This window comes from Serinus canaria, chromosome 3, assembly GCF_022539315.1.
Source record: "Serinus canaria isolate serCan28SL12 chromosome 3, serCan2020, whole genome shotgun sequence".
NCBI lineage: Eukaryota > Metazoa > Chordata > Aves > Passeriformes > Fringillidae > Serinus > Serinus canaria.
In genome coordinates this window covers 15,549,309-15,569,758 of record NC_066316.1, presented here as the reverse complement: position 1 = coordinate 15,569,758, position 20,450 = coordinate 15,549,309, and the positions used below count along the sequence as shown (strand labels likewise).

Sequence of the window (20,450 nt, the reverse complement as noted above, 5' to 3'; positions counted from 1 at the left end):
GTCTTCTGAAAAAATAATTTGGCTGTGTAGTAATGTACTTAAACTATATGATGAGTTAAAGTGTGAAGCTGTTTATGAGCGTGTTCCCTTTTAATTCATCTGAAACTGAATGCTGTAGTGCATTTGTGTATTTAAGGCACAAATGTGTCAGAAACAAAATACAGCCAAGAGTAAATTGCCCTTTCATAACATACAGTAAAACAGAGCAGGAAAGGGGTTTTTTGTTTGTTTATTTGTTTGTTTCGGGGTGGGTTTTTTGTTTGTTTGTTTGTTTTACTTTTGCTTTTGTTCTTCTGTGGTTCCCAGGGCATTTCTTTGGTATTATGTAAGGGGGACCTGATTTGAGTCAAGATGCCTGTGAGAAGCAAGTTCTTTTTCAGCCAGTTCAGTTCCCCCTCCTTGTTTTTGCAGCACAGTCATGCCAAGAGTAAAGTTGATGTGGGGGAGCAGGATTTGGGGTTGCAGGAGTTATATTAGCACCTATATGAAACCCCAGCTGAGGGATGCAATTTGATGCATCGTTAGCCTCAGCAGAGCAGAGACCGGCTACTCCATTCCCCTTTTCCTAGCACAGCTGACTCTGTGCTGAGCCAACCCAGGGAAGCAAACCAAAAACTAGCCCTGTAAAAGAAAGCGAATACTTTTCTGGTGGTTTAGCTCCTGGAGCCAGCTCACTGTAGGGCTGGAAAAGCAGAAGTGCTGGCTCAAGGGAAACTGTAGCTGATGGGCTGAGTGGGAGGCAAAAAACTTCTGCCACCCCACCAACATTCATGGTGCCACCTGAAATTCATTGAATACCCATGGCTCTTGACTTGCATACCCCATTGCAAGACCTCTGCTATGCTGGTGATACAAGTAAGGTGGTTCTTGCACTTGTGTGTTGTTTAGGATTTGTGGCATTTTCCTCCTTCATATTTCTACTGTGAAGTTCATCCTTCAGTTGAGACTGGAAGGAGATGCCAGGATAGCTTAGGCGGTGTTGATGGGGATGTGTTATGGCCAGATGTATGCTTTTACCCTCGAAATACATGGTTGATATGACTGCAGCTTTCTATTATATTCCCTCTTTAATCTGGGCTGTGCAGTCAGCCTTTGAAGTGTATAGGCCATTCTTTCGACTTCAGGGTGCTTGAAAATTTGACAGAGGCAGAAAATGGTCTTTTCCATTACTTGCATATCCAAACTGAGGAAGTGGCTTTCAGCAGACAGCTGTATTTGTAAGCTGCAGTCTCACTGGCTGCTGTGTTGGAACAAAATGCCTTGTCCCAGGGCAGGAGGGACAGCTGAATTTGGGGTGTCCTAGCTGGCCCCAGGCACTGCCTTTGAAGGTGACAGACAGAGTAGATGCAGCATGGGGTGTGAACACTGTTGGAAGGAGGCAGCCTTGGCCAGGGCAGAGCGATGACTGACAACTTCCTGTAGTGCAGCAGGCGGGATTAGGGAATGGCTGCCGGGTACAGACCCCATGGGAGCACAGGGATGCAGGTCTGCAGCGAGCAGGCAAAGCTCTCTGCACCATCGGCACGGGGAAGAGCATTTGGCTTCTGGTGCTGAGCTGGAGCATCCTTCTGGGCAGTGATAGGAGGGGAGCTGAGTGGGAACTGTGGGGCCAATGAGTTGCTCTCCACTTCATGAAGGAGCCTGTAATTCCCACCTGCTGTGTAAACACTGGCAAATCTGATTTGAATCCATCGTCTTGTGTAACAGGTAGAAAAGCCCAAAACAAACAGAGAGTTGAGGCTGCCTGGAGTGTGTCCTTGAATTTTGGATCCTCTCAAATGATTGGAGTTGGGGGCTGTTTGTTTGTTTGTTTGTTTGTTTGTTTGTTTGTTTGTTTGTTTGTTTGTTTGTTTGTTTGTTTGTTTTGGGCTTTCTTTTTTTGGAGAATTTGGGAAAGAAAATTAGTAGTTTGGTAAAGCTTAGCAGTGAAACATATGAGGCCTCAGGATTTTTCTTTAAGTTGACAGATTCCCCCTCCCACCCTTAGAAAGAAAAAAGAAAGCAAGAAAGAGCAAAAGAAAAGCCATAAAGAAGCCCCACAACTTTCTGACTGAAAAAATATTGTAAGGTGGTGTCCCCTCTGCCCCCCAGGATGTGTTTGGTAGTAACTGAAGATGAGCAACTGAATCCAGGAGTCTGGGGAGCTCAGAGTGGACCTCTGCCCAGTAGAGAAATGCATTATAAAGAACTGCATCTAAATAGGCCTGTTTCCTTCCCTCACCTGTGTTTTTAAGGGTCTGCTTGCCCTATATCTTGTAAATACTTTATGAAAATTAAATCAGAAGTGACTATAGGAAGCAGTTCATATGTCTCTGGCACTTTCTGCAAGAGGAGAAGGAAAGACAGAAGTAAATAAGTGCCATTACATTTTTAAGCAGAGCCTGACATATTTGCAGTGCATATGAAGAGGATATTTTAAAAGTTTGCATCAGCTGTTGGATTCTATTTTGGTGATAAATTCCAGCTAAAATATCACTGATGTTCATAACTGTGTGAATAAATGACCCCTATCTGACTTCCTAAAATATCGTATCAGTCTTCTGTGGGAAGTTTGCATTTAACTTTCTCCCTCTGTTTGTAACCTGTTGTATTATACAGGAGGAGCACTGCTGGATTTAGAGGCTTCAGCATACATAGCAAAGACATTAATGATGGATTAAGTGCATCAAAGACATTAATGATGGTTTAGGTGCACATCAATTCTTTTAGCTTGGCTAATTTTATTTTATTTAGTGTTTTTCTTCCCCCCCTTAATATTATTCCCTGCCCCCTCCTTGAAAGTTTCTGTATAGAAGAGCTGAGATTCATGGTGAGTTTTGTGGAGCCATCTGTTCCCAGCTGTGCTCAGCTGTCCAGTGTTTAACACCCCCTTATGAACTTTGCTCCTTATTTCTTTACCCATCTTGCAAAAGGAATGCTTTTTGGCATTGTTGGATGTGCTAAGTTCCCTATCAACACCCAAAAATTAGGAGCTCCCTTTCCAGCCTCCCCCACCTCTGCTCTCTGTACCATGTGCAGCTGGCCAGCACATGGATGGTCAGCTGAGGTCAGGGAGCTGATGCAGAAGTGATTTTGGGCTGCATTCCTGTGGTCCTGCCCCCACGCATGCCCACAGAGCAGGTGATGGCACTGGTGGGGGAGAGAAGCAGTGGAGAGGCCATCACCTCCTCTCAGCAGTTCAGACCATGGTGGCCATTCTCTTGGCCTTAGCAGAGGACAGCTGTGGTAATGTGGATAATGCTGTTAGAGGAAGTGGCTCTGCTAATCTTTGCAGAGCTGTACAAGCACAAATGTTGGATGCTGGAGCATCCAACAATGCTGTAGTCAACACCAGGATGTCATTTTCGAGGTATAAACAGACTAACAGAGCCTCTGCAAAAGGGAAAGGCCAGTCTCTATCCCTAGATGGTTTTAAGCAATTGGTTAGTTAAAACAGTTCCCAGGTTTAAGTAAAAAGATCCTGTTGAAGCAGTGTAGCTTGTCTCAGCATGGTGAAATCCAATCAGGCCACAGCACGGAGGAGTTGCAGGAATGAAGAGTGGGAGTCCTGGTAAGGAGAGGCTCTCCACAGGGATGAGGACACAAGCACCTCGTGGGTAGACAGAGCACCCTGCTCTCACCACGGTACTGTGAGATTGCTGTGCTGCCTGGGGGAGCAGCCCTAGAAGCTGGGCTTGTGGTTTGGTTTTCCCCCCCTTAAAACATTCTGGTTTTCCCTTAAAAGTACGTGATGCAAAGACTTTCCATTGAAGCAGTGCTCTAGCCCAGTGTTGCAGTAAGGGGGAGAGGTATCCTGGGAAGGAAATGCTGAATAGACCTGCTCAGAGCCTCTGGTCCAGGTCTGAGTCCCAGCAAAATGGGATACTGACTTACTTCAGTCCTCCCTTGACTTCTGCAGACAAAGTTTCTCTTTGTATCTCTTCAAATGCCTGCTTTTGCAGACATGTCTGATGCCCTGTATGAGGCAAGTAGTGAAACAGGAAAATCTCCCTGAGGTTCCCCCCCTTACCACATCTGAGTGTTTGTCATGTCATTTCATCCTGTCTGAGTCTCATATATTCTTTTCACTTCTTGAAGTGAGCTGTTAAGCCACATCTGTGGCCCATTCAGAGCTGCCCAATGATGCCAGAGTCGGGTTTAGCAGGAGTTTAATGGAGATGATCTTGTGTGCTGAATTCTAATAAATGTTCCTTAAGTTCTGCTGACTTCAGCCAGCACAGCCACCAGCATCTTTATGGCACTAAAAGCTATAACCACAAAAATTTAAAATAAGAAAAGGTAGCAGTAAAAAATAGCTAGCTGTCTGCACTTTATATTGGTATTTGTTTCAGGGATGACTAGAAAACAAACATTTGAGAAATTCTACTCCTGTTCTGGTATTGGAGAAGTCTGAATCCATGCTTATTGTAATGGTTGTGTACAGCCAATTTGTCTTTGAACTGAACTGGAATATGATCTAACATGAAGCTTTTCCTTCAGACTTTCATCAGAGTAGAACTACATTCAGCTCCAGCCATTCCCAGTGGATGGCAAAATGTTTCAAAAATGTGTGGAAGCAATATTCTGCAATACAATTTCTGTCTTGTCTTCAGTGATGGGAAGCAAACAGAAATTTGACAAAAGCATTTTCTTCCATGGTTTTGTCTTGCCATGACAAATTAAAAGCTTGTGCTTAGGAGACAGGAGTCTCAAATCTTAAAAGATTTTTCACACTGAATCTTTTTCTTAATACTTGGATAATCTAAGGTCTCATAGAAATGGGCTGGTTTGAGTATACAGGGTGCAGTTAGAGGTTGATGGAAAATGTCAGCTGTTCCCTTTTCTAAATGTCTTGAATAGAGAGAAAAAGGTGTTTTGAGACAAAATTTAGGATTTGTGCTCTTCCACTATCTGTGAAAGCCAGAAGTGCTGTATCTCTATAGGCTTTAAAATAAAATTTAAAAAAGCTGGAGGAGAACGGAAGGACTTGTTCTGGTCTGGCACGATTAAGCTGAGGGAGTTCTGGGAGACTATTATCTTAATTTCTTTGGAAAGGTGGAAGTTTCTCTGCCATGCATCCGAAATAACTCTCAGACTTCCTCTTTGTGACGTTCCTAAACAGCAGCTCCATAGATAAGGCCCAGGCCAGCGCAGAGCTCGGTATCACTCGCTTGCTGCGCTGTTTTGCTGGTTTTATCATTCTTCCTTTCCGTACTGATAGCACAGCTGTGCCTCCCCATATCCCAGTGAAAGCAAAGGGTCAAGTGAAATCGTGCCAGGGCTCCTGAAGGATTGCACCTGGGCAGAGCACACCAAGGGCTCCGGCTGCCAGTGGGGAGCCCATTGCAGAGGTCTCACCCGGAGGTGGTTGGGCTGTGGCACAGAGGATGCGGCTCTCTGGCTGTCGCTTTTCCAGGCTCCTCCTCAACCCAAGCAGAGCTGGGTTTCTTGTCCTGGGAATGGTGGGGATGGCTTCTCAAAAGACGAGGTGGCACTGGGCTCTTCTTCAGCATGGTCAGGGTTCCACAGGTGAGCCCAGGAGCTGCTGCAGGGAGCTTTGGCTGCTGCAGAAGGATGCCTTTGGTAAAGGTGAGACCGTGAGCCCCACCAAGTTTTGCTTTTCTGGGCTGCCTGTCAAGGGGCCCCCTTGGATCTGGATGTTGTGATGTGTGGGCTTGCATGGCAGTGGGAGATGGGCAAAGTGGAGCAGGGCAATAGAGAGCAGGTTGGCTTGTGCTTTGCAAAGGCCGGGCTGGCATGGGGTTTTGATTCCTTCAGGACCATTATTTGCAAAGCTTATTGTTCAACATCATGATACATCTATTCCCCCCTGCTTCATGCAAACATTAACCATTCTAGAGAGGAAAAAAAAATCTTGTCTTGCTTGACCCACAGTTATTTTTCACAGCAAACTTGCAAATCCTTTAGCTGGCAGAGAGCACTTCTGGAAGTTTTAAGTGACAGAACTCCATAATTTCCCTCTGGCAGCCAATTTCTGACAAGCTGCCACAGATAGTATTGCTTCATAATTCTGAGAGGAATATTTCTTCTTTCTTGTAGTCAGCCTTGCATGTTGCATGACACAGAGTGAACCTGTTCTGTGAAGCCATTAAAAGCAAGGTGATCAGTCCAGTTCAGAAGCAGAAGTCTTCTTTTTCTCATGTTTTTTTCATAGGTGCTCATCTGTGCTTATTGCTTAGGTATCTGATTAGCCTTCTTGTGTAACAAATCCATTTTGATGAGAAATAAACTGCAGTAAATTATTAACATAATCTTCTTTACTAATGACTGGGTTTTTTTAATTTAATGAGTCACTTTTGAAAGTCTGAGGGGGAAACAAGGACATGCTTTTCTTTTTTTAAATTACGACAGTACTGTCATTTCCCTGTAGAAGCCTGGTGGTGTTTCTTCAAGCAGCCATACCACACATGCAGTACATGTGCTTGCTCAGATATGTCCAACTCACTTGCAACAGGAAATGTGTTGCACAGGTTTTATAAAATGACTCTTACAGTAGTGATTAATGATTTTGTTATCCAGGCAGTGAAACCACAAGAGTTTGTGACCGCTATAGCACTCAGAAGGTTCTGGTATGAGCAGCACAAATCTCTCATCATTAAGCATTTGAGGGCATGTTGAAACAGAGTTTGTTATCAGACTCCCTGTTCCAACTTTTAGTCTTGGGTTCTTTTCTCTTTTGTGACTACTGGGCATGTTTTCAATAGTTTCCCCTCAAAACCAAGTGCTGGAGCTGGATTGGTTTTAACAGGTTGGAGAAGAAGATGGTGTTTCTCTGAGAGACCAGTGGCTCAGTAGTTTGGGACCTGATTTTCCATCAGTGAAATAGCCTGTGTCTGGAGGCCACATCCTTTCTAGATGTATTTCTGTAGGTGAGTGTTTGTATTTGGAAGACTTACAGCAAGAATCTCATGTTTCCACCCTTCACCACCCTCCCCAAAATTTTGCCTGTGATGCTGATGGTAGATAATTCCAGCCAAGTCCCAGTCTTCTTGTGGGGGACAGAAGTTGTTCCCTGCTTCCCTCACTGACAAAGTCCTACCATCATTTGTTCTTAGTGGCACTTGGCTGAGGATGAGTGTGCCTTTTCTTTGAGAATATGCCTGATTTTCACCAGTCACCAAGTCCAGGTTCAGTCCCAGTCCCAGTGGAGGGGCATTGAGAGGACAGTAGACTTTCAGAGGCCTAAAGCATCATCATGCCTCTAATCCTTGGTCACTTAGCTTCTTTTGAGGGTTTCCCTCTGGCTTCTTGAACCTCATTTTAGCTGTGGCCACCATCAGAAGTACCTCCTTCTGCCTGAACCTTATTTGAGCCTGTTGCAGTGAATGCCTCATGATCTTACCTTCTGAAGGATACTAAAAGAATAATCCCTTCCTGCTCACATTCCTGTGGGATTCACAATTCAATATACTTCTCATCTTCTTGGTCCCTTCCATGATCTCTTTCCCAGGCTGGAGAGACCCAGGCTATTTAGTTAGCTGTTGTTGAGAAGCATTCCCATGTCCTCTGTGGTCCTGGCCATGGCTCTGTGAGCTTGCCCTGATGGAAATACCCTTACTGGGGCAGGGTGGAGGAGGGCCAGCACCACACACAGCTTGGAGCAGCACAGCAGGTACATGCAGTGCCTTGGTGGTTGTCTTGTTTTTAACCTGTTGCTGAGCCACCAAGTGGACACTGTCACAGAGCTGCCTATTTTAATCCCCAGACCTCTTTCCTGGCCAGCAAAAACTGGCTCAGAGGGCATCATTCTGTGTGTCAGATCAAGGTGTTTATGTCACGCTGCTCTTTAGGTTTAATTATGTTTGGAGGTTTTTTAACATCCAGCATGTTAAAAGTCTCTCTGCCTTAAGAGATTCTTAAGCAAGTTTTCAGGTCATCTTTCATTTTGACTCTCGTGAATAACAAGTTTCATCTGGAAACTGGGTCATCATCTTGTTAATATCTCTCCTCACATCACTGATGAGTGTGCCCACCAGCACATGTGAGGGGCCTGTGGGGTTTGCTGGTGACCTTCTGCTTGGGAGGTAGGAATTTTCTACCTCTTTTGTTTTCTTCAGTCCTCAGACCATGCATTCATGTGTGCTAAGAGCACTCTTCCCCTATGTCAGTTTGAAATAGTGAGGGACCTTGGTGGAATATTGGTTTTTGGAAAGTACCAGTGCTTATCCCAGCTGATGGTCAGCATGGTAACTCTGCAGACACTGCATTTGTCACCCAGCTACTGCCTTTAGTGTCACCAACCAGGAGTCAGCATAAACTTCTTTATGGAAGAGTGAGCAGAGATCCAGTCTTGGATAGCTTGATTTCCCCTCTCTGGGTGCTTAGAGTAAGTATTTGTGTTGGCAAACTGCCCATCTAATCTGAGGACATTGAATGTGGAAATGCAGCAATTTTTAATAAGGTGAAAGCAGAGAGCAGCGCCACAGCCTCTGGTATGCTGCAAACAGGTTTTGTAGCCATGTCAACACATGTGGAGGAGAGGCTCAGTCGCCCCGACGGGTCTAAAGGGAGAAGAAGGTGTGGAGGGTAGCAAAGGTAGATACAAATCAGGCAAGATAAAAATCACTACAAAGCTCTTTTCCAGTTGCCTATTGCAGAAATGCTGCCTTCCCAGAGAGGCAGCAAATAGTGCAGTGCTTGGAGGGCTGGTTATAGCTCCCAGCTGCCCTGCTGAGATTATCAAGGAGTTATATCTAGTTTGGGTGGGATTTTTATTTTCATCCAGGACAGGGAGGCAGTTGCAGGACAGTATGTGCAATGACCTCCCACTGGGTTGTTTCCCCAGACTGCATTGTTTGGACCGTGAACACCGTGATGTTTTCTGAGTGTATCTACAAAAGGCTTGTCCCAGCAGGGCTTAGCTGTGGATGCACTGAAGGTGAAGGGTCCTGCTGGCTGCTGTGGTACTGTTTTAAGGCCCTGCCTCTTTTTTGCTTCATGTCAGTCGAAGTTTAGCTTTGAGAGCAGGCTGGGGCTGCCTGGGCCATGGGGTGTGTTGTGTGGCTTTCTGAGAAGCTTAAATCACAGCTCAGCATCTTGGTCTGCACCACACACAGCTCTGCAGGAAAGGTACTTATGTGAGTACCAATATGGCTGTTGTAACTAAATCCTGACTTTTCTCAGGGTTTTCACACAGGTTTTAAGCTTAATGTTATTAAAAAGCATTTGTAGAAACTGCTCTTTTTTTTTGTTTTGTTTTGTTTTTTTAACGTCCCCAAAATGTGCTAGATATTGCAGGGACTTAAGAGCACAAGAATTAGCTTTGAAGACTGTTTAAACCCCAGATTTGAACTGCCTTTGTCCAATAAGTTATGAAGACTGATGAAACCTCTTTTTTAAAAGAGCCTGAATATTGGTGCAGCCTGAATATTGGTTCCACTTTAGAGGTGTTGTTAACTATGTTAATAGTTGATCTGCTTCTGTGTACTTGTTAAAAAAAAAAAATAAAACAAACACACATGTTAGAAGTCTGTTCTTAATGGGAGTCAGCCATTCAAAACTCATTCTGCTTGTTGTACCTCTCAGATAACCCAGCCTGGCTTTACATCACACTGCAAACAACTGTGTATTTGCTTTCAACAAAATAAGTTGAGAGTTCAGTGCTTTTAAAGTGCTGTAAGAGTTAAAGAGAACCAACATCTGTTTTTGTGTTGTAATGCTTCAAGGTGTTCTCACCTTTGGACAGAGTCTTTCAGAGTGTTGTTTTCAGAATAAACAAATAGTCACAAAGAGGGTTCTTGTATTCTTGGACCAAGAAATGCGTCTGGTGCGATTCATTGGAAAGTAGTATTTAGAGAGTACATTCTTGACAAGGAGAGAAGGTTTTTCAGGTAAAACCAGTCTTCTGCTACTACTGATAGAATTCTTCTCTGCTCTTGAGGTTGTGTCTCAGCTGACTGCAGTGGCAATCAGGACCATGGACTTGCAGCTGCAGCACATCTTATTAGTTGAGAGGGGGGTGGGGTGGAGATTTATTTCAGGCACCAGTGTTTCAAGCACATGCAGTGTTACAGCTGTTCTATTTGTTGTGCATGTAGGCTCTCTTTTTCTTGCTCTTGGTTTGCTGGTGCATTTTACAACTGTCCATAGATATTCATGGTAATATGAAAACCCCAAAACCTATAAGTAGAATTAATGGGCAAAAACCTGAATATTGTATGGCAACTGTTTTAACCAAGGAAGGGCTATGGAGAGATGGTGGCTGACATTATTACTTTGTGTGTTTCTGCAGGAAGAGAAATTGGATTGTTAAGAAGCAGTAGGTATTGGCAACAGCATGTTACTGTGTGATATTTCACCCTTTCATGATCATTGTTGCATAATGACGTAACTAATTAACCTAAAGAAAGTCCTCAAAGGGAGCCAGGAATGTATAAAACCAGAAGTAACATTTATTGAGCAGTAATAGTGAGTGGCAAAAAAGTGACAAAACAAGAAAAAAAAAGGCTGAAGTTTTTAAAGGAAAGCTGATATTCAAGTAGCTAATGATTCAGTGAGTGTTTGGAGAATTTGTAAAGGTTAACAAAATTGCCAGTATTTTTGTAGCCTGGGACTGGTGGGGTACAGCCTGGGCACACAGATGCTCTGTCTGAGCCCTCAGGACCTACAGGATTGCATCATTGGCCGGGGTTTAACTTTGCTCTTCAGAGGTAGCTCCTGGTGAGCACTCATCATCCCGCCATGCCCAGGATAACAAATAACATGCCAAGCAAATACAGGTGGTGTTGGTGAATATGTCACGGGCAGGCTATGGCATATTATTTTTCCATGTGTGTGGTGACAGCTTTTATGGCCTGGCAACAGATCTGCCTCCTTCAAGTATTTTATGTGAAACTTCATGAAGCCTCCAGTGGTCAGGTGTTGCCAATATTGCAGGTGTGCGCAAAGTCAGTGAGTGGCAAAACATCTCTTAATGCCCTGTGCTGTAACAGCTGAATGTATGACGGTTTTTTTTCCCCCTTTCCATTTAAAACAGAATGCTACAGATAGCTCCTCCAACTCCTCTCAGAAAAGGGAACAGCCTGTGCGAACTCTGGCTTCTCCTGCATCCTGTGAACATCGAAGAATTTGCACTCGTGGACACCTTCACGACCATTACAGCTCTGACCACTACCATCTAGAACAAGTAAGGTTTCTTCCTAGTGTTGCCACCTCTGTGTCTGCCAGAATCTGCCGGTGCTTGGTTTTCCTCCACATGCCTGAGACAGCTCCCTCCTTCTGCTCTCGCCATTTTCTTCTAAATTAGCTTTAAATGGCTTCCTGTTATTAAAAAATGAGGGGGAGGGGGAGGTAACACTATGGTTTAGCATGTTATGTTGTGCCACATGCACACAGGCCGGTGTAGGACTGTGCCAGTTGTACTCCCTCATGAGCTTAAGGCTGAAAAAGTCCATGATGTATCATGGTAAAGGGCATATAAAGAAGGAAAGACAAAGTTGTTAAGTATTGGCTCTTCAGGAAGCAAGGAGACTGTGATAACCAGTAACAAAATGAGCTTATTTATCTTCTCTCTCTCTTCATCTCCTTCCTACTTCCACAGTCAGTACCACGATCCTACCGGCACGTCAACTTTCCAGACGATGAGGAGGAGATAGTACGCATCAATCCTCGGGAGAAGATTTGGATGACTGGGTATGAGGATTATCGCCACGCCCCAGCACGAGGAAAGAACTTTGATCCTGATGACATGGACTCCTACGTACGTTTTGCCAAAAGCGAGGCCTCGAAACACGAATACACTTATCCTTACGTAGACAACTCGGACTTTGACCTGGGTGAAGATACCAAGGGTGCTGTGATAAAGACTCAACCTGTCAAATTCAAGCCCAGGCGGAAGGAAGATGGTGAGAGGTCGCGGTGCGTGTACTGCAGGGACATGTTCAACCACGAGGAGAATAAGCGGGGTCAATGCCAGGATGCTCCAGACCGCGTCAAGACTTGCATCCATCGAGTGAGCTGTATGTGGTGCGCAGACACTATGCTCTATCACTGTATGTCTGACCCAGAAGGAGACTATACAGATCCTTGCTCGTGCGACACCAGTGATGAAATGTTTTGCCTCCGGTGGATGGCCCTTATCGCCTTGTCTTTCATTGCTCCATGTATGTGCTGTTACTTGCCGCTTAGGGCTTGTTACCACTGTGGGGTCATGTGCAGGTGCTGTGGTGGAAAACACAAAGCTGCTGGATGACTACAGATGCATTCAAAGTGTTAGGTTTTTCCTGTAGTTCAAGGAACACGTTGGTTTTGGAGCACTGAGGTCACTCACTTTAATGCAGCCACTGTGCCCGACAGCATCCGGAAACCACCAGTTTGGATCACTTTACATTGGATCGTCTGGGGCTCACACTGCATTGATTTGCTCATCAACTGTTCTAACTAACTAACCTACAGCATAGACTTTTGTATTATTAATCTGTAATCAAAACAGACTGTCTTGTACATGTTTAATTTTTATTTTTTTTTCATTTAAAATGAGTTTGAGAGAAGAACTGCTTTAAATGGTGGTGGATTGTAGAACATCTCCAGGTTATGTCTGTCTTGCCTCCGCTTGTGTGGTACCAACAGCGTGTTAGCAAGCTTTGGCATTTCTAGAAATGGGACGGTCTAGTGAATGAGATCTCACTTGAAAGGTATTTTAAGTTACCGTCAAGCTATTGTGTGTGTATAGAAGGTGTGCTAGTAACAAACTTGTACCACAACACAGTATTTCTGTCACTGGTTTTCTTTGGGTTTTTTGTTCTGTTTTCCAAAGCAAAAATAGCCATCTAAGCTGCAGTTTCTCTTCTAGGGTCCATCGTCATTTCTTTCAGCAAACATCTTAAATTATTTCTCTGTTCCTAAAGCTCTGTGAACAGAAAGTAAGGCTCAGTTACCATAGTCACATAGCCATTGAGAATCTGATAGTCCTCCTTACCTGTAATCATTTCAGACCACTACTTGAAAGGGAAACTTAAAATTTAGGCTTTTCTTTTTTCCCTAAATAACATTGGAAAAATGTGTTTTCAGAGCTCTGCCCAAAAAGAAAGGGAACTTCTTCATTAGACAGCAGCGTAGAGATCTGTGAATAAAACACTAAGGTTCCAGATGAGGAAAATTGTTGATATGCAAAGAATTACTAACAATGCAATGTCAAAAGCACTATTATGGCAATTCTGGGGAAATGCTGTATTAAGTGGTGGATTATATGGAAAATCATGTGTGTTTGTTTTCTGTATACATGAGCATGAGAACATTCGCGTCCACTGTAGTAACAACATTTAGCAATTCAAGCAGGTATTGAAAAATCCAAAGCCAGGATGTTAACTACTACTTCCAGTCTGTGACCTGCGGTCCCATTCTGCCACATACTTCCACATGTCTCAGCACGTTGCTGTGAGCCTGTGTGTGGGATGGAGCATGTGAGTCCTTGCAGGAGCCAGACTGAGGCGTCTGCCTGGCTTTTCCCCTCCCCAGTTCACCACCCAGGTTTATCAAGTGGATGCATAAGGTGCATACAGCAGGATAATATTACTTTAATTTTTTTTTTTTTTAATGTCATGTTGTCTTGTGTACAAGGCTTGTAATTAGCTTGGAAAAAGAGTATTTTTCTAATATATTACAAGGAATAGCCAAATAATTTTTATTAAAAAATAAAAAAAAAAGATTTAGCGCAGTGAGCTCTAACTAGCATAGTACAATCCGAATACTTTGAGGCAGCTAGGGATTGGCTTGTCAAAGCTGGCACTGCTGTTCCTGCCATAATTTCTTTCTGCAGTAAATTGCCAGTGGGCGCATGTCCTTTCCCTCCCTCTATTGCACATTGACATCAGTCTTAAAAGAGAGGATTTTTTTTTTTTAAGAATTAATTTGCCAAATAAATGTAAAAGGAACGCTTGCCATTCTTTCTTGGTGGAATGTCCCAACGGTTCCTCTGAGAGTTAATCACAGCTTTTTAGTCAACCATGAATTAAGTATGCAATGTGCTTATTATACACTATAGAGTTGGGTAGGTTTAATTCATAGCAGTTACAGGGGATTTTTTCAGTTGGAGAAAAAAAAATTGAATGATAGTGGAAAAGGGATGGAGTGTTACACTCTGGGTTATATGTCTGAGTTTCCTGAATGAAATATAAATATTTTGTGCCTAATAGCAGTTGACAAATCTCTCAATGGTGTCTAGTAAACATCAAGCCAGCCTCGTAAAAAAATAATTAATGAAACAACCTTTTCCTTTTATTTCTGTTCTCAAAAGTTGTTTCATGTAAACAAACATCTGTAAGATCTTCTCTCTATAAAGCACAACACTACAAAAAGATCTTACAGTTTTTTGTCCGGTCTTGAAGTGCCCCTATTTATTTAAGTAAAGTAGACATACTCCAAGCCTTTCTGTATGTCTGAAAATAAAAGTTATATTAAAAAAGTCCCTCTCTTTTTATTTTTTTCTTTTTCCTTCCTCCTTCCTCCCTCTTCTCTTGAGTTTTTGTAATACTTGTAGATTTTGCTGCGTACGTTATTTGGTTCGTGATGGCAGTGGTGTAAGGGCACAAGGATAGAAATGGGTGGTTTTTTTGTAAATATTTCTCCTTAATTTTCACACTGCTGCTGAACAGTGTGTAGCATTCTCCCAGTCAGCTTTGCAATACTGACATCAATCATTTGAGAGAAATTATTCAGATTTTATTTTTGTATCTGTGGTAACAAAAACATTAACCAATTTTTTTTTCCTGTTGTGGAAAGGTTTTGGGTTTTTGTTTGTTTGTTTTTTTTTTTTCCAAGCTATTGCTCACGTTAACAAATTAAAGTGCCTGAAGCCTCATCATTATGTATCTATATACTAAAAGTTAAAACCCTGTTGTATTGATTTTTATAAGCCTTTTTACCTCTGTGTAAAAAAAATATATATACAAGTGTATGATGTACATTTTAGTTCTTAACTTCTTTTTTTATTGTTTCTAATATGTATGATCAGTGTAGCTATTGCTTTAAAATGTACCGTGTAAATACAAATACATCATATCAAAATGATGCCGTTTATTGTCAGAACGACGCTGTTTATTGTGTTAGAGGTGGCTGGGGACTGAGGGGGAAACAGGATGGGGACATCTCCAGAGCTCTGGCTTTCTAAGGAAAAAAAATCGCTTGATTTTATAATTTTGGGTGGCAAAGGCTGCACAGGCTGTTCTCATCCGGACACAGCAAGGGAGCACGGTGCTGGATGGGTTTTTCCTGGTGGTTTTTGGGTGTTTTCCGTATGTTTGGCACCTTTGGCGGGAGGACGTGGCCTGGCGGCATCTGGCCCCAATAGGCCCTGGCAGCCATGGCAGCGGCCAAGGCTCTCTCTTGCTCTCCCTGCTCTTCTCCCCCTCAGGGAGCCTCTCCCCCCACAGGCTGTGGGCCGAGTTGGAGATGGTGCCGGACTGTTGTTATTTGACTTTGTTTTGTCTCAGCAGGCTCCAAGGAGAAGGGGTGGCAGGGCAAGGCCGCAGATGTGGCTGCTGAGCAAGGGCCATCCTGCTGAGGGCACACGGAGCAGGTTTGCAGCCACTGGAAAGGAGAGATGCCTGAGGTGCCTGGCACTGCCATCCCTGCTCATAGAGGTTTAGCATGGAAAGAGAATAACCCAGTTTAATTGGATACCAGACAGCCCCCAGTCAATGGGGAAAATCAGGGAGAAACCAGGGAGTATATCTGAAGTTTTATAATTATTTCCAACGACTTGGTCAGGCCAGCACCAACCACATCTGCAGAGCCCAGGTTTATTTTTCCATAGGTAAGTGATGACAAAGCTGTTGCTCCTCTTTTATGTGCTGCTGGTTGTTTAGCTGCTGAACAACAAAGCTGCCTCGAGCAGTATGTAGGAGAGGAAGCAAAGATCACACTTTATTCATTTATATTTGTTTACATATTCCTAGAAACGTGATGTGCTCATATAAACAAAGATTTCTGTGTACATTTATTATACAACTGATGGTATGTGTATGTTTTTTAAAAAGACGTGCAGCCCTCATGAGAAATGCTCGGGGTGGGTCAGGTGCTGTGTTCAGGACTCTGTGCACACAAGATTGTTCAGTTTGTGTTGGTGTTTGGCTCCATCAGCAGCAAAGCTGCAAAGTATTGCTCACAGTCCATCACTCTCTTAACTAATAGAGAAGAACTTCAACCCTATTCCCTGGCCATTTGGATTTAGCTCATCCCACAAAATGCCTGGCTAAAACCATGTTTCTTGCAGCCTGCAATGTCCTCTTGCTTTCATCCACAAATCAAAGGTGTTCCTTATGCCTGGAGATTTCTAAACTGAACCAGAAAGCGTTGCATTTGGGCACTGAATCTGTGGAAAACACAAGTGTCATCAAGGCAGGAGGTACCATGAACGTCAACCAACTTTCTGCAGTATAATTTACTCCTTTTGTCTCTCTGAGACTGGTACTGTCCTCTTGGTAGGATACAATCACAGAGACTGAGATTGGAGAGGACACAGGTACTGTAAGCTTGCAGCCATATGAAACCACATATGGAATATTTTATGGTTTAAAATAAAATCTAGTTCACTAGTAAATGTAACACAAAATATGTTTTAAAATAATGTCCACCCAGGCTGAGTTTTAGGGTCCGACAATTGCAGCTTGGCACTTTCTAGCAAGGAGTTGGCACCAAGCGTGCAGCTACCATTGCCTGGGTCGGAGTGGCTCCCCAGGCCTCTCTTTTCCCTACTTAAGCAGCAGGTGTGCTGACCCAGCTCACACCCAGGCTTTTCCCATGGGGAGGCATCCTTGGTTTCAGACAAACACAGTTCCACCTGCATGAATTGTTCTCCTCATAGCCTGCGAAACTAAGCAGTCAGAGAGTAAGGAGAGGATTTTCTTGACTGCTCCCTCAGGAAGCCTATAATTGCTTCCAAGAAGCCTCTCCTTATAGAAGGAGCATCAGGTCAGGAATGGCAGAGTGAGTGGAGGGCAGCTTTAAGGGGTAACCAGTGTGGGTCTGTTCTTCTCTAAGGAACAAAGTAACGAGCATTTCTCAGCAGTGCAGATGCTTGGCATTGCTTTCAGGGACATGAGGGGAGTTCACCTGGCCTCCTTTAATCACTAGGTGGGAGGTTTCTCTCACTCTGCTTGGAGAACTTGTAATTTAAATGTGCAAACAGACTCACCCCTGTTGTGAAAACAAGTGTTTGACTGACTTCCGTTAAGTCATGGTTGCGGGGGGTTTGTGTGTCTGGCTTGGAGTATCCTGAACACAAGTTCACCACTATCTTCATCCAAAGGTCATTTCTCCTATCATCCTGAAGATTAATCAGGAAGTTTGGGCTTTGTCAGGAGCCTTTCTGCATGGGGCATAAACCAAGCTGCAAGCAAGGGGTGTGTAAATCTTCTTTCTCTGCTAATTCCACTTAAAAATGTAGATTAGAAATCAGATTAGATTAGCTGTCAGGATGCCTGGAAACAGGAGGTATCATTGCTTGTGTTCTCAGTACTTATCACAGACAGAACTTCTTGTAATAAAAGAAATGCAGTCTTTTTCTGTGAGAGCAACAAGGAGATGCTTTCCTTTCTTTAGCACACGGTATTAGGTGAGTTAACATCCTCCTAACACCTTGTCATTTTCCAGGATGTACTTAGCAATTAAATTCCTTAGAATCTTGGTGACATATGTGGAAATAAATAGAAAAATGTTTGGCTTCCACCCAGAGACAAGATATTTAAATGGTGGAAAGTATGTGTGTATTTTTGGGGTCTTATACTTAGATCCCTGCAAATATTTTTAGTTGCTTTCCTGCAGTAATGCACAACCATCCCATGCCATTCATCTCATTCCCTTCTTGTAAATTCATTAGGAAGAGTTGACAGACTTTGGTTTGGCTTCTGTTAGATTCCAAGCCTGCTGCCTAACATCACGTGAGACGGGATCTCATGGCAGCGCTCTGGGTGGTTGTGAAGAGAAAGGTTTGTGAGGACTGTAACACATCCCATCTCTCTGCCTGAGCCATCACAGCTCCGTGCTCCGAGGTGGCAAGGAAAGTACAAAGTGATTTTCAGACTTAATGTAATTCATGTAATCACCCGAGGAGTCACTGATGTTAGGAGTAAGTGTCATTGCCTCGGGGAGCAAGAATTAATGCATACTTTGGGATGGAAAAGACATTGCCAAGTCATACACAGCCTTAAACTTAATTCTTATCTAAATTACTTAATTATTATTAATTATATAGAAAATGTCACATGAACTGGAATTCCTTTTTTTGCATTTTCTGAGCTTATGTCATGATGAACTACTAAATTGGCCAACATCTGTTTTATGGCAACTGACAGGACTGCTATCAGGCTTACTGCTTTGAGCAAGCACTTTGCTGATTTTCACACTCCTAATTTCCCCACTTCAGTGTTGTGCCAGTGTTATCTTACTAAATTATAGAGCTCTTGATGTGACATTTCAGTGGTAAAAAAGAACAGGGATAGGGAATTTGTCAATACGATGAGACCTTTGAAGTATCAAGTCTGAAATGTTTCCAAATGTACCCTATCTTCAAATCAGAGATTTCCAGTATGCAGATTACATTTAGCTCTGACTTCATTCAGAAACTAAAAGTTCAGACACTTCTGAAGTTTGAAGCATTATCATCCTTGTGCCCCAGAGAGTAATTTCCAACTTTAAAAGCCCAATTCCAGAACAACTGAATGCAAGTGATTTCACTTTAAAAGTGCTTACTCTTTACAACTTCCTGAGAACAATGATAAAAGCCAGGTTACAAAGTATAACTTTCAACCACATTTCGCAAAAGTGCAGGCCACAACTTACAGCAGAGAGTATTTTGGCGTGGGTCACCAAAAGAAGCAGTACTCTGCTGGTTTTGTTCAGGAGTTTGAACATTGCAAAATTCAAGTCCCAATAAATTTGTATCAGAAAACTCTGAACACCTAAAACAAAAAAGGAAACAAAAGTTGAGAATGAACGCAGATGCGGGAAATATGGTTCATCCGAGATATGAATAATAAGAAATACAATCTTCTTTTTTTATTTCTTTTCTTTTGAGGGATACCTAAAAGGAAGCTCCTACTGTCACAGTAATGTATGGGTATGGGGCCTGATGTTTAAGCTGGAGTGCTCCCAGAAGTTTCCATGTGTTCCTGCCGGGATGATCTGTGCCTCCAAGAGGAGCATTCAGACCAGGACCATGGCTCAGGCTGTCAAACTGGAAGTGTGTATATGTATATGTATATGTATATGTATATGTATATGTATATGTATATGTATATGTATATGTATATGTATATGTGTACATATCCTTTTGGAACAGAAATCCAAAATTACCATGATCTAAAGGCCTAAGTGATAGCCACCCTTTAAATAACTAAATAAACAGGTAAAACTCCAGCTGTATGGCTGACCCTGGTGGCTTGGTAACAATGAATGGGGTTTTCTGTGCAGTGACCCCAAATCTTGGGGATGCCTGCAGGATTTCTCTGTTCGCTTAATGAATAGATCTCAGTGAACATCCTCATCTAGAGCAAAACCCCAGAACCTTATTAAGTGGTTGAGCCAGCCACAGAAATGAGAAAGCTTCCAAATAGCAAGCAAAATAGCAATAGGATGAGGCAGAGAGATATATTCTGCTCAGAGGAGTTTTCTGCTTTGCTGTGGCTCAAGGGTCATGTGCTGGATGGTCAGTGATGCTGTTTCTCGGGGGACATTGACTGGGCTCTGGGGAAACCATGGGCATTTGGCAAGCAGGAAAGCCTGTGCATTCATTCATCTGTCTGAAATGGAGGGGTTTGTGGTAAGCCATTTGGCCAGAGCAAGGCAGCCTTTGCAACAGTGCCAGTTCCACAGTTTAAATACAGTTTCTGCTGCAAGGCTGAGACATAATTGTACTTCCACATGTGGCCAGAAATGCCACAGGCCTGGAGCAGGCTGCAGGGTGAGCAGGGTCCTCACACTTACCCCTGTCTTTGCAGAGAGCTCTCTGCAGTGAGATTTGAAGGGCTGCAATTTGGGTGGCAGAGAGGTAGCAAAAATACATTTAATTTCAAAACTCTAGCAGCCATTCCCAATACAATGCTATTTGCTGCATTTGTGCTACCCTAGACTTTGAATAAATGGGCTCTTTCCAGTGACAGGTAGGAGACAACTGGAGACTGTTCTCCAGTTCCCTGAGGTAAAATCCTAATTCCACTTAACTCAGTGGCCAAAGACCCAGACACTAAAGTGAAGCCAGGATTTCTGTCCTGAGATTTGAAGTGTTTGGATGCCAGTATCTTAAGATTTGGCACCCAGAACTCCTCCTCCACTGAAAGCTCTCTGAGGTGAACTTCTTATGAGATCTTCTTGATCAGCCTGGAGAAGACTGAGGGGAGACCTGACTGCAGTTACAGCTTCTTCGGGAGGGGAAGAGGGGCAGATGCTGGTCTCTTCTTTCAGGTGACCTGTGACAGGACCCAAGGGAATGGCCTGAAGCTATGTCAGGGAAGGTT

The 20,450-nt window shown here is 43.3% G+C and overlaps 1 protein-coding gene across 1 annotated transcript in view; it reads left to right on the top strand.

Moving 5' to 3' along the window:
• Positions 1–15,006, top strand: part of SPRED2 (sprouty related EVH1 domain containing 2) — a 59,586-nt gene extending 44,580 nt beyond the window's left edge. Inside the window, exons 5-6 of the mRNA XM_030235661.2 lie at positions 10,976–11,125; positions 11,540–15,006. Of these exons, the coding sequence (XP_030091521.1) occupies positions 10,976–11,125; positions 11,540–12,190 (801 nt within the window). The 3' untranslated portion in view covers positions 12,191–15,006. The remainder of the gene's footprint in view (positions 1–10,975; positions 11,126–11,539) is intronic.
• The last annotated feature ends 5,444 nt before the right edge of the window (positions 15,007–20,450 follow it).